The sequence below is a fragment of the Centrocercus urophasianus genome, unplaced genomic scaffold, assembly GCF_019232065.1.
Source record: "Centrocercus urophasianus isolate 14NV4802_14NV808 unplaced genomic scaffold, USGS_Curo_1.0 seq_20, whole genome shotgun sequence".
Taxonomy (NCBI): domain Eukaryota; kingdom Metazoa; phylum Chordata; class Aves; order Galliformes; family Phasianidae; genus Centrocercus; species Centrocercus urophasianus.
In genome coordinates this window covers 10,800,910-10,814,749 of record NW_024884756.1, presented here as the reverse complement: position 1 = coordinate 10,814,749, position 13,840 = coordinate 10,800,910, and the positions used below count along the sequence as shown (strand labels likewise).

At 37.4% G+C, this 13,840-nt stretch overlaps 2 protein-coding genes across 7 annotated transcripts in view; both read right to left on the bottom strand.

Annotated features, from left to right (window-relative positions):
- The window catches only part of LOC122162291 (aldehyde oxidase 2-like), a 49,809-nt gene extending 43,420 nt beyond the window's left edge, over window positions 1–6,389 (bottom strand). For 3 of the 5 annotated variants that reach the window (XM_042822490.1, XM_042822491.1, XM_042822494.1), the window contains exons 1-3: window positions 4,071–6,389; window positions 2,293–2,350; window positions 692–788 (exon numbers count right to left, since the gene is read on the bottom strand). In XM_042822490.1, coding sequence (XP_042678424.1) covers window positions 692–788; window positions 2,293–2,350; window positions 4,071–4,127 — 212 coding nt within the window. In that variant the 5' untranslated portion in view covers window positions 4,128–6,389. Of the gene's footprint in view, window positions 1–691; window positions 802–1,393; window positions 2,351–4,070 lie in introns of those variants that run through there. The other 2 variants (XM_042822492.1, XM_042822493.1) reach the window with 2 other exon arrangements.
- A 102-nt stretch (window positions 6,390–6,491) lies between these two features.
- The window catches only part of AOX1 (aldehyde oxidase 1), a 40,324-nt gene continuing 32,975 nt past the window's right edge, over window positions 6,492–13,840 (bottom strand). Inside the window, exons 31-35 of one of the 2 annotated variants that reach the window (XM_042822488.1) lie at window positions 13,235–13,349; window positions 11,869–11,934; window positions 11,125–11,313; window positions 9,182–9,356; window positions 6,492–8,123 (exon numbers count right to left, since the gene is read on the bottom strand). In XM_042822488.1, the coding sequence (XP_042678422.1) occupies window positions 8,113–8,123; window positions 9,182–9,356; window positions 11,125–11,313; window positions 11,869–11,934; window positions 13,235–13,349 (556 nt within the window). In that variant the 3' untranslated portion in view covers window positions 6,492–8,112. Of the gene's footprint in view, window positions 8,124–8,178; window positions 9,357–11,124; window positions 11,314–11,868; window positions 11,935–13,234; window positions 13,350–13,840 lie in introns of those variants that run through there. The other variant, XM_042822487.1, reaches the window with a different exon arrangement.

The window sequence follows — 13,840 nt, the reverse complement described above, 5'->3', positions numbered from 1 at the left end:
AAAAAAAAAAAACAACCCAAAAACCCAAACATATGCTTTATTAAAACCTGAGGAGAGTAGGATGTGAGAAAGTCAGACACAACATTTATAAATGTAAGTTTCAAGAGCCAGGGAGAGAAAGAAATTAAAACATCTAACTTTGCTGCAGACAAAACTGTACAATGACAATAGAACGTGTTCATTGCTGAAGCCCACAGAGCTTTTAGCAACAGTTATGGGAAATATGGGACATTTCTTTGTGTTGTCTAGTAAAGACTCACTAACAATGATACATATTCAAATAAGCACAAAAGAGTCAGGAGAAGCAGGTGATTAGAAGGCTGGAGAAATATCAGATTATAAAGAACACAATTTTAAAATATCAGTTCTCCAGAAAGCTGGGGTGGAAGTTTTTGTTCGTTTTTTTCTGCTTTTTATTGGTGGTGGTGGGTTATTTTTCGTTTTTTGTTTTGTTTGGCTGTTTTTTGTTTTGTTGGATTTTTTTTTTTTTTTTTTTTTACAAAGATTTGAGACTCGGGATCTCATTGTTATTGCATCACAGTGGGACCAACTCTGGAATCTCTTTTGTGGAGAAAGTCTATAGGTAAAGCTTTTAGATATGTACCAGAATTACCCAAGATCTGTCTAGATGGAAAGAAACCAAGCATTTCCAAGTGAACACGAGTTTTTTCAAATATCAGTGTGAGCATACCGAATCTTCTTGGCAACTGGGTCATACGTAGATAACATCACAGTGCATGCACCACAGCCTCCTACTCCACAGCCATACTTTGTTCCTGAGAGACGGACTGCAAAAGGAGACTGTTAAAGAAATAAAATATAAGATGAAGAAGTCCTCTTTTCTTTACATTCTGCTGAGTTTCCCTTGTTTTATGTACACGAGCAAAACCGGAGGGATCTTTGAACCAGATAGCTCCAGACACACACAAAAAAGTGTACAAGATAGATGAAAGTAAAACACATAAAGAGATAAGAAGGGTAAGAATGGAGAGAAATGAGGGCAAGGCAAACTTCTAACACAGAAGTTTTCAGTCTTGATAGTCAATACCTGATGAAGCCCCAAAATACTGAAAATCAGTACCCTGTAATTGGAACATGTTGAAGAAATCCAGCAATAGGTTCTCTGATGAGCCTTATTTGTAACACTTTCTTGAGCTTTATACATAATTATCTATATCCTCCGTTTCAGATTTCAGTATGTCTCCACTGCTGCTTCATGAAAGCAGTACAGTACCCAAAATGGAGCACAATACCCATGCACAAGACAAAGTTCTGTAAGAATGGACTTTGTCCATAATCTGCAGCATAGAAGTTCCACCTTTTTTTTTTCCATCCAATTCACAGTCTATCCCTCTGTTGTCACGGTGCCATGAAGACCATGGAACCTACTTACTCATTTCATCTTAACTCCTCCATTCATCAGAATGATAGACAGTCGTATTGCTCTTCCCACTGGGTAAGTACATTTTCATCCATTTTGCTTATTGGTACTAGATCATGTTTACAAATTAATTTCATCATGTTTCCAGATGTTCCTGCACTCAGTGCAATTTTTGTACTCCCATGCATTCCTACTAGTAATCATTATGTAATCATACTTGTAATCATTAATCATACTGTGCTTTACTGTTAAAAAGATGCTAATTATTCCACCGAATGCCTGAACAATGCAAGTTAATAAAAAAGCTACAGCTTGTAAAGTATTTTCCACTACTGCCCTTCTCCACTTACTCCTTACATTAATGTTGCTTTGCTTTCTCAAAAAGGACCTCAAATGCTAACACAGATGCTTAATTTTGCAACATGCATGGCATCTTTTTATTTAGTGTAACTGTCACTGAAGTCTATAAGGCCTTGACACCAGTTTAGGAACTTGAAAATTCCCAACTGACAAAAAATAAAGATAAGAAGATAGTAAGAAAATATGCTTATACAGAATTCTTTAAGGGACTGGGGTCTAAATAAATGGTTTACTATAAAAGAAGTTGTGTATTTATTTCTTTAGTTATAATTTTAATGGCAAATGAACTGAAAGTTTTTTCTGTTGTTTGAGAAGCTGTAGAGAAGCATTTGGGTAGGACCTAGAAGAGTTACACTCAGAATTCATGATGTTAAACACAAGGAACCAAACACATAATGCACATAAAGAACTAGATTGCACTGCCAAGAACAAATGCAACATGAGATGTCTTAGTTCTACTTATTGTTCTGTTCCCAAAGTCAAACAAATCCTCAATTATGGTAGTTCACAGAATTGCAGAATTCAAAGGCAGAGCTCAAACAAAAGGATACGTTCCTTTCTTAGATAGTACAGAAGTAATTCTTCAGGATCTGCCTGCCTCTCAATTATCTGCATCATAGGGGAAAAAAAAAAAGAGTGATTATGTGTTAGGGAGTGGACATAACCTTCTCACAAGGATTAACTGACACTGAAATGCTGTGATTGTGCATTAAGGAGGTCTGTTTGTTCAGCAACAGGATCCTGACACTTGATCACAATCTGTAGATATATCAACAAGTGTGTCAGGTAGTATTGGTGAAATATGTATTTAAAGTATTAGAAATCATGGTTTATTCAGAAAAACGAGAAGGAAAAGAGGCTAAGTACACACTGGGTGGAAAAGAATAGACCCCCTCTTTTTACTAGACCCTTTGTAGACTCATAGCAGCATGAATCAGAAATCCCTTAGTTTTAAAGCCATGAATTTGTGTGCATGATACTATACTAACCCAGAAAGCATGAAAACATATTTTAAGACCTATCAATGCAGAATGAAGAGAGATCTCACTTCAGGCTTCTCTCAACAGTTTTCCTATATCAGCAGCATGCTCCAGTTTACCAGCTTCAGCTAGTTCAGGAACACTGTTCAGTGGAATTCAGAAATTACTAAAAGCACTACAGTAACCTCTCACCTTCACCAAAGAAGGGAACAACCAGCATAGGAAAAGGAAATGTTCTGAGCTTCAAAAATATTTTCACCTAAGATAAAGGGATGGTAATAACATAGGCTATTTAGGATCATATCTTTTTCAACTGGTTAAATAGCAACAAGTAATATGTGAAACTTCTATAGAAAATATAAAAGAGCACAACAATTCAGTTTTGGTGCCTTTTTCTCCCCAAAAAGAATGCATTTAAGCATTGTTGGCACATGCAAAGAGATTTTAAAAAAGACAAAAATTTGAACCACTTTTCCACAATCCACCTGAAACCTTTATTTATTCATTTGTTTTTATGCCAGTACTCTTGCTCAACAATATAAAAATATTGACCAAACAAGAGAAAAATCTATGGCAACTTAAAAAAAAACAAAAAACAAAAACAAAACAAAACAACAAAACAAACAAAAAACCCACATAGTAGTCAAATTATTTTATTCCAGCTTTTAATATATATTGGGTGATATCTTTTTTAATAGGAACTCACTTTTTATTAAACTGGAAAATCAGAAAAGATGACAATATATTTGAAAATGAAATGTGAGCTTTTGGCATTAAGAACAGAAAAAGCAACCTCTGACTTTCTTTTTGTAAATTTCTGAAATTATATTAGCAAACAGTATATCCTTTGCACTAGCGGTGTTCACTCCAATTATCAACATTAGGAGTATGTTACTGTAAGGTTTTAGTAAATAATAACTAGTTATAATTCTAAAAATTCCAGATAATGAAGTATAAACTCGCTACTGCAACAATAGACTGCCTAATTTTTATGAGTGCACAGAAAATACTGAGCTAATCTAAGCAAAAATAACAGTTACAGAGATGAGATCTTGAAATTTCTCTCAGATTAATTAATGCTCAAGTTTGTTTCCTTACAGTGGCAATTTAAAAATTCTCAGCTTTGAATTGAAACCATAAAGAAATCCAACTACCCAGTTCACAGTAAAGACAGGAAAAGCCCACAAGCTCCTTCAGGAGAAAACAGGATGCTGTAAGGAAGATCAAATCCACAAGAAGCTTACCTATGAATGAAATATTGCTCCAGAATAACAGCTTTGCAGTATAAAATAAACAGTAAATATTGCAGCAATTTTCCAAAGGGAAAAAAACAGCCTTTAAAAACTTACCTTCTTGCCATTCACAAAAAAGACAAGGTCATCTGGCTGTTTGTCATGGCAAGCCATGCTGCTGCATTAATATCTGAAAAATGAAGTTTTATATACTGTGAAAAATTAATGAAATACTACATGCTCCTCACCTAGGTCATATGACTCTGACTCAAGTCAACTAAACTTGCTCTATGTCCCACAGAAGTTATTTTCAGACTGAGCATCAAATCAAGTAGATAGGGAGGAGTCAGCGTAAGCTATGCACTTTCACAGCAAGTAATGCATTTTAAGGTGCTGGCTCACCAGACTTTCTACTTGCACTCTGCACAATAACTCTTCTCTGATGAGCAATAATTTGAAAAGAATAAGATCCCCTCTAACTCTAACTTTGCAACCTAAGCGATAAGCTATCTATTGGAGGGGATTCCTGGGTTTGAACTATAACTCGGAGGCCTCTTTTTAATGCTCTGAACTTTAGATTAGGTAGGAACGCCTAAAGCTAAAACCTGTGCTTCTCATTTAGTATATCACTGATGGGCGTTATAGCTACTGTCTTCCTATAACCAGGTTTCAACAGTCAGGATTACTACTGCATAAACTTCAAAATTTCCTACTGATTATCTATATGCCACTCCAACTCAATAGCCTGACTGCTGCAGTTGACATGAGTTGATCACACCCTATATGATATACCATATGTGCTAAGTTCATAGAGAAAGATACTCCAAATCCTGATCTGGTATTCTAGTGTCTTATCTATTTACTCCGGATTCACATTTAGTAAACTAGGTCATTAATCTTAAAATGCTTTATTACAGCTAGCTTTTTTTTTTTAAACTGAGAATTTATGTACATTACTTTTTCAAATGTACATATCACTTTCTTATATTATACGGCAAAAGCGTCTCTCATTTAGAAACAGTTTAGTATTGTAAGACAAAGTAGTCAGTTCCCCACCTTTTTTCCCATTAGAAGGAAATTATTCTCAGCAGAGCTATGTGCTGATTGTTTTAGCCCCTCAAGTATGTCATGAGAATTATGAACAATGAAAAACTGAAGTCATAAGGTAGTGCAGGCAAAAGCCCTATTGAATTCTGCCAACTGCAGCACTACTGTGGTATTCCTCATGCGTTGCACATACCACATGCAGGATTAAAAGACGAGAAATAAGCAGACGTAATACTGGACTTTGGCTATGCAATATCTACATTTTAGAGCAACAGACTCCAAATCAGAATTTAGTACCTATATGTTAGGTGCTTAAGATTCTCCAGCCATAGCTTGGGAGTGAATGAAGATAGATATTTACAGAAATAATTCTCTACCACAAAAACAAGAAAAAAGTTTCTAACAGCCATTTCCAGTTGGGGTGTTTCTGCACAACATATATTAATGTGTCTACAGCCATCCAATGCACCATGCCTTTGGAGACCTAACGCTTTGCTTGTGCAGCTCCTTGAGTCTGCAAATCTTTAATACTAAAAACATAACAACAAGAACACAAAAAATACCCACCTCCTCAACACTTTTCTGTTCAAAAAAAAATTCATTTCACAATTTCCCTCATAGGCATAGTGTCAACAAAAGGATGTTTAATAGCTGATATTTCTAGCTTTCATGCAGTTTTTCAAAATCTTAAAGCCAAAAGATTAGTATCTTTCCATTAAAAAATATATCCACAAAGCATGTTTAGCATATAGCTGGATTTCACTGAGACAAATAGAAAACGGTGTCACTTGTAAAGAGGCAGGAAGGAATCTTTGCTAATAGTAGCTGAGAAATACTGATAAGCAGATGTGATCTGTACTGCAGATAGCAAAGCATAGGACTAGAACACAATGAATCCCAAGTGTATAAGCAGCTCAGCATGGCAGGTGGGGTGACATCATTGTGTGCAAGAGTTGGGCCACAATTTTACAATAATTGACTTGCCTAGAATTTACCAGCATGCATTATGAAAAATAGGTACATAGGAGAGCCACAGACAATGCCCTTTCCACAATATATTGATTTCATATGCTCCCTATTCCAGCATATCCTGGGATTTACCCTTAGTTTGGAGCTATTACTGACACATGGAGTTGCAAATTGTCACTAACAAGCCCATACAGCAAAAGATCTCTGCAATCAGAAAGCCCAATAATGTCAGCAGCACATACATTCATTTATTTTTTACTTTTCTTAACATATGTAAGACCCAAAGCAATACAATGAAAATGAAGAAAAAGAAGTTAAAAAACAAGAAGGCTTCAGCTGCCTAACCCACACTTCTAGTGTCCTTTCAGATGACCTACTATAAGCATTTTGGTCTCCAGTTACAATGTCATATCTTCTAACTGCTCTCCTATTTCTCTGCTGTCTTATCATGCCTAAAATAGCACTCAATCCCCAGGTTTAAGCAGACGAATTTCACCCACTCAGAGACCACAGAGTCACAAATTGCAGTGAATATTTATATTTTAATAGGCAAAACAAAAGAAGTCCAATCAGCTATCTTGGTTTCCCTCACAAATACAATACCAGGTTATAAAAGGAGAGAAAATAGTTGGTGGTAAACTAAGAAGTGAAATGAGAGACCACAAACCAATGTGTGAAACAATTAGAGCCACTGATTTTCATCATAAACAGCAGTCAGGAACAAATGATGCAGAGGTTCACAGAAATCACATGTTCAACGTGTGACTGTTCGACTTCATGAAATAACATGTCGAGGGACACGGGTTAGTGAGAGCTATTGGTGATGGGTACATGGTTGGACTGCGTGATCTTGTGAGTCTTTTCCAACCTTGGTGATTCTATGATTCTATGAATCTAGTACAATTTTTTCAAGTGTTACTTTCTGAAACATACATACATACATACACTGAAAACGTAATGATTTCTCTGTTATGATGCATCTTACATCAAAGCCCTAAATCCAAATGCCAGAGACTTTTGGTTATCTGTGGGTACGTGTGAATACATTCAGAATTGAAATTTCCACTTTGCACTTTAATAAGAAGAAAGGCTGAAGTTTTCCATGAGCTCAATTCTATGGATTCTAACGCTGAAATCAGAAAACGGTGACTGGAGCTTCCATAATATATTCATTTCAATATATTCTATGCAATTTCTTGAACTTGTCTTATATTACAAATAAATACATTCTTCAAATTTATTATCACCAGAATTTGTTACCATTCTAAACAGTGCCGCTTTATATTTTCCTGTCTCCAGCTGCTACTACTTGTCTGCTGCCTAGGCAGCATCAGATGATCAATATTTGCAGATATCTTTTGCTGTTTTTAAACTGTTTTCTGTTATTTTGTTTTTGTCTTTTTTATCACAGTAATGCTCAAGAGCGAAAGAAAAGCTCTTAACTTACTCTCACGACTCAGTACAGCGCAGAGAACAGGATTAAGCACTGATTAAGAATCCTTTCCAGAGACAGGTTCATCCAGGCCTCTATTTAAAAGTACACTGAACTCCACATGAATTTTCCCACTAAATTCAGAGGCTTTTGAACTGTTCCATGACAAAAAGAAAGCCTTAATGGGAAACTACATCTAAGTGACTCTTCCAGCTTTGAAGATGAAATCAATCTCCTATCTGTACAGGTCATACCAATTTGCCTGGCATAGCATATGAAAATCATACTACTAGTTCCCTGTATATTCTTAACACAAAGATGTCTGTACCAAGACAAATCTAAAATGACTTTACTACAAATCACTTGCTATCAGAAAGATATTTAATTTAATAAACAAAGTCCCAATTTTTCAACCAAGATGTCTGCAAAGACCTGCACTGCATGACATGTGGAATAAGTATGTTTGGAGATGTATTTCTAATAATTAAATGCTATAACTCGAGTGGTGTAGTAAGTATACCAGACTGAAAATGAAGACTGACAGAAGAGTAATGTGCTTTTTTTTAAATGTATATACGTTTCTATTCTGAAAATGAGAAAATACTTTATTTTATGTGAGTTGATTAGTGTGTTTTGGAGCAGGAAATCAATAGTTGGAATTCTGTTCAGGTCTGATGCACTCTGGCCCAAGGAGTGGAGAAAGCAGATTCATCATTTGTCATCTAAGAAAACAAACAAGATATGAAAAGAATTACATGTTAATATTATTTGACTGACAAACTCTGAATATTGTCCTTATCAGGTGCCTTTAAATTGCCCAGCAGGGTGTTCCACGGGAGATACCTAGAGATGATGTCTAGAAGGAAGGTAAAACTGAGCTCAGGATGAAAAAGGGACAGAGAAGCATAGCTCTGCATTTGTGGACCTCACCTCCTTTAAATTCTTGTAATGATAGCAAGTCCATATACCTACTGATTAGGGGGTCAGTGACATCTACCACAACCAAAGAAAAGTAATTTGTAAGCGAGAGCTCAGAAGTTTCTGTGCCAAAGCCGCAAAGGTTTGGGGCACAGCCTGGATGTGCCAAAGCATAGACTGGCCAGAACTTTGCTTCACAGATTTTATAGACTAAATCTAAATCTAAGTAGAAAAAGAATGGCCACAGCAGTGGGAATAAGATAACAGTGAACAGCTGCAGAAAACAGTGAATCTGAAGGGTTAGAATTATTGAAAGTGTATCACTTCATTTGTTTTTCTTCTGTATTCTTTTGTTAGCTCTCTTTTCTCCAACAGAGCTCTGGACATAGCAAGGAGTACCACAAAGAAGTAACAGTGCCAGAGTGAAGTTGGTGGGAAACTTCGAAGGAGGATGGAACTGCTCAGAGACTGATCTACTATTTAGCTCTACTATTTAGCACACACTGGTAATACAAGTTATTTAAGGAACGGCTATGGAATTTGCCATGCAGAAGAAAAGAGGAGGCTTCAGGAAGAGAAGGGGAAAAAAAAAATGTTTTAAAGGGAAAGAAAGATTATTCAAAATCAGATAATTCCAGAACAATGCTTGAAATGAATTTGCTGGAACAACTTAGTTGTGTGGGACCTGTTACCAAATATTTCAGTTTTGAAGGAGCCTTCAGTGGAAAGGGCTCTATGGTATTGCTCTATATAACGCATTCCCAGCCGGAACATCATTAGGCACCTCACCACTCAGAGATGCCAAAAGCTTATTTTGTTACATTTACTCAGACATAATTAAACAGATCACCCCCCCACCTACCTATTACCATCTTCGTAAAGTCATCTGTGCAGGCTGCTCGTATTTGTTCAGCAGTCAGAGGGCTGTTCAGGGCAAAGGTCTTTTTTAGTCCTCTTTCATTCCTCACACGAGTTATTGCATCCCTCAATGCGAAGAACACAGAGCATCCCAAGAAAAGTCCTGCCTCACCTAACCCCTGGGAAAAAAAAGGTTGAGCAAATGAGAAATACATGTCAGAGCAATATCAATTGAAAAGCTCAGATGATAGCGACTCAAAGCACTTCATTCTTTAGTATGCTTTTCTTCAATTTAGTATACGCAGACTTAGGTGATGTCAAGTCTGCTGCTGCTGGATGCTTCCAGGGACCAAAAAAGGTTGGCTTCAGATACTGGCTTGTGATTTTAAAATATTTTTGCCTTATTGCTGAATGGAAATTTATAATAAGTGACAGATTAAATTAAAGCACTCTCAATCCAGTAGCAGGAACAGATTAGAAAAAAGTCAGAACTCACACTAATTCACCATAGACAAGGAAACACCTTAGTGGTCTTTACATTCTCTTACTGATTCAGACATGAGTCACATTTGTTCCTTATCGCAAAAGTAGGTAAAAATCTATGTTTCCTCTGGACACTTTCTTCTGAAATACTGAATATCTGAACCTGAGTTTGACTGAGATATTGCAATTGCAATCTGCTTGCTACGATTTGAGAAACAAATGTCTTCCCCAAACATGCTGCATGAAGACAGAATCACACTTCCTTAAGACAGTGAATTCTTAGGGTAATTATAGATGTTCACAGGAAAGGGTAAAAAGTGTTTGAAGAGGGATACTAGCATCAGTTTTATAGAATCAACTATGTAACTACATAACGTAGACAATATTAAAAAAATAAATCTAATTATGTGTCACAAAGACAGCTTTAAATAATTTCAAAGGACTTACTTGTTCTTTAATAACTTTTACTTTAAAAACATGTTTCCTACTCCTGTCATGCTATTCTACTGAATTCTAAAAGCATAACTAATATCTGAAACAGCTGAAATTTTGCACAATTGCCTTCATCTTGATATGCTGTTACTACTTGCAACTGACAAGAATATTTACCGGTGTAAATTGAAGCAATGATTCTACCAGTTGAATAGTTCAGCTTATCTCATATATAAGTACACATATACATTCCTATTTCTCATTGCTTAACACAATGCACATATTCTCACAGTCATTATCATTCTCTATTAATTTCTTGATTATTTTCATTCTAACCCATCAGTCTACCACTGATGTAAAAATTTTAAATTTACGTTGCAACTTCTGTGAATAGCTTGTTAACTAAACCCTATAATTACTACTTGTAAGCCATGAAAGCTATGCTGAGAAAAGTTCTGGCTGCGACTTGCCAACCAATTCCAAATCCAATAAACAATCCACCCTTCAAATCAGTATCTCTCCAATTTACAGATAAGGGCATCATAGGGGAACCATGTCAAACCTTGCAGAAATCCAGGTAGATGGCATCAGTTGCCTTCCCTTTGTCCACCAATGCCATCACTCCATCATAGAAGATCACTACATAGGTCAAGAATGACCTTCTGTTGGTAATCTTGCCTGTCTCAGATTACCTGACTTGTACCTCATGTGCTTCAACACGTCTTCCAGGAGGATCTGTTGCATGATCTTCCCAGGAACTGAGGTGAGACTCACCAGCCTGTAGTTCCCTGAGTTCTCCTTCCTCCCTTTCTTATAATTGGGAGTGATTGTTTCCTGTTTTCTAGTCGTCGGTGACTTCACCCTAACAGCTGTGAATTTTCAAGTATGATGGAGAGAGGCTTGGCAATCATACGAGCCAGCTCTCTTAGGATCCTGGAACACACGACATCCAACCTCATATCTTGCATATATAGACATACTTTTCTGTATTTATTTCTCTGATTGTCCTGAGATCTAAGATGATTTGCTTACCTTGGATGAATAGATGGCATACGGATTTTGGGAAGATGACAGCAGGGAAACATTAAACTGTTCTGGAATATCACAAACAGCAGGGATCTTATACTGATCTGGACCCCGAGTACGCAGGACTCCTTCTGGAGAGTACTTCAACTCTTCCATTGTGTAAAGTCCAATGCCTTGAACAAAGGCACCTTCAATCTTAAAATAAGAAAAGACATAATATTTATGTACTCATGTTTGTTAAGATGGGTAAAACTGTAGCAAGAACTGATTTGTATCACTGGCTCTTAGAAGATCAATTTATTTCCTGTTTGCCTAAGGGGATTTTTCAACATTTTGTGGCTATCATGATGGGACAAGCTTTCATACTCTTCTCTCACACCAGAGACAAGTGCATTTATGATGAATGATGAAGTCTGTGGACCAGCCTGCAATGAAGAAAGGTGTTTCCCTGTTAACAGGTAGGAAGGCAGATTAAACAACGTGAGAAATCAGAGAATGCAGGCCACAAACAAGATTTAAGTCCAGCAGACAGTGAGCAAATATACATGCAGGAAGTTCTACAGGTTGACATTAGAGATCATGGGTAAAATCCAGGCCTCACTGACACAAATGGGAAAAGACTGCAAGCAAATAACTTAGTAATATCATATATGACATATTAATGTTTTCTAAATTAATAGAGAAATATTCATTTCAGATAAGACTATCAGCTTAACAGAAATCAGACAGCAGGAAATTCTTGAAACATACCTGTCCTATATCCACAGCTGGATTTATGCTGCATCCAATGTCCATAACTATGTCTGTTCTGAGGTTCTGTTAATAAAATTCAGTGTCATATCACTGATAGAGACGGATAGGGTAGAGGCATAAGAACACAATATGGGTTAGAGTTGGTATTCAGTGGAATAATATATGCTAAAATGCATGTTCTTCCACATGTACACAATATCAAAGTAATTAAGGACCTGGGGGTCCTGATGGACGAGAGACTGAACATGAGCCAGCAGTGCGCTCTGGCAGCTCGAAAGGCAAATGGGATCCTGGGCTCCATCAGGAGAGGGGTGGTCAGCAGGGAGAGGGAGGTGATTGTCCCTCTCTACTCGGTTCTTGTGAGGCCCCATCTGGAGTACTGTGTCCAGGTGTGGAGCCCTCAGTACAAGAAAGACATTGAGATTTTGGAAAGGGTCCAGAGGAGGGCGACTAAGATGATCAGGGGGCTGGAGCACCTCCCCTATGAGGACAGGCTGAGGGAGTTGGGCTTGTTCAGCCTGGAGAAGAGAAGGCTGCGGGGTGACCTCATTGCAGCCTATCAATACCTGAAGGGAACCTACACCCAGGAGGGGAGTAAACTCTTCAAAAGGGCTGACAACAGCAGGACTAGGGGAAATGGATCCAAGTTGAAGGAGGGAAGATTTAGGTTGGATGTTAGGGGGAAGTTCTATACAAGGAGAGTGGTTAGGCCCTGGAACGGGCTGCCCAGGGAGGTTGTGGATGCCCCGTCCTTGGACGTGTTCAAGGCCAGGTTGGACGGGGTCCTGGGCAACCTGATCTAAATGTGTATGTTTGGTGGCCCTGCTAAACAGGGGGGTTGGAACTACATGATCCTTGAGGTCCCTTCCAACCCGGGTGATTCTGTGATTCTGTGATTCCCCATACCTCATTACAAGCAAAATGAGCTTGTCTCAGCTCTAATGGAATTTTAGCCAGAGCTAGCCATCACAGATCTTTTCCATTTACACGAGGAAATAAGTACATATAGTGGGCGTATGATCAGTAGTCTACAATACCTACCTGTATATTTAATTTTGCTGTAATTTGTTTGCTGACTAACAGGAAAGGACAGGCAGAGAATATGCCAGATGTCTGCCATAATCCAAAAGTGAACTGGTATGACATTGATACAGATGTGCCAGATGTGCAGTCAAGACTGCACAGATATCATTCTGCGCTCCTCCAATTTGCATTCACTCTACGAATACACTTATTATCAAGTGAAAACAGGTGATTTATTCATGCAAAGCCCCATAAGCTGTTGGAATGTTGAGTGACAAAAAGAGTCTAGAGGAAGATCATCCACATTATTTACAAAACTAACATGATGCTCAGTTATTACCTTGTGATCTCCCGTTAAACAGTTAATTTCAACCTCTGAACAAGCAGTTCCATAAAGAAAGTACGTGAATGGCTGTCCTTCCCCTTTCTCCCAGTCCATATTTTCATCATAGCCTCTGATGTAAGAAAAAGTTCACAATGAATAATCAATGTTTGTATCATGAAAAAGCACACAAGCACAAAAGTTTGAAAATACTTCATGTGAAATCTAAAATAACAAGTGCACTTGGTTGCTAATTCCAGATGTGTGTCCTAGAGCTGCCATATATTTTTTTCCCTTTTGTAAAATGCAGTGTAATCATGTTTAAGGTGAAAAACGTAAAGAACATATAGCACAACTTATAGTATATGGTAATATAGCTTTCAGTAAATAAACTATATCCTGCTTTGTGTATTTGCCATTATGGGCAGCAGTCACTTTCTCAGTGTTTCCTGATTTTCTAATGGAAGCATTAAGGAGCAAGTACAAGTTGAAATATTCTCTTGATGCTTTCTAGAGAATCTGCACAGAGCCAGCTACAAATTAGCTCCTGAACATTATAATCCAACCTCCTCACATATCAAAGACTTACATAAAATATAAGCTGAGCCATTAAGAACAGTTGGA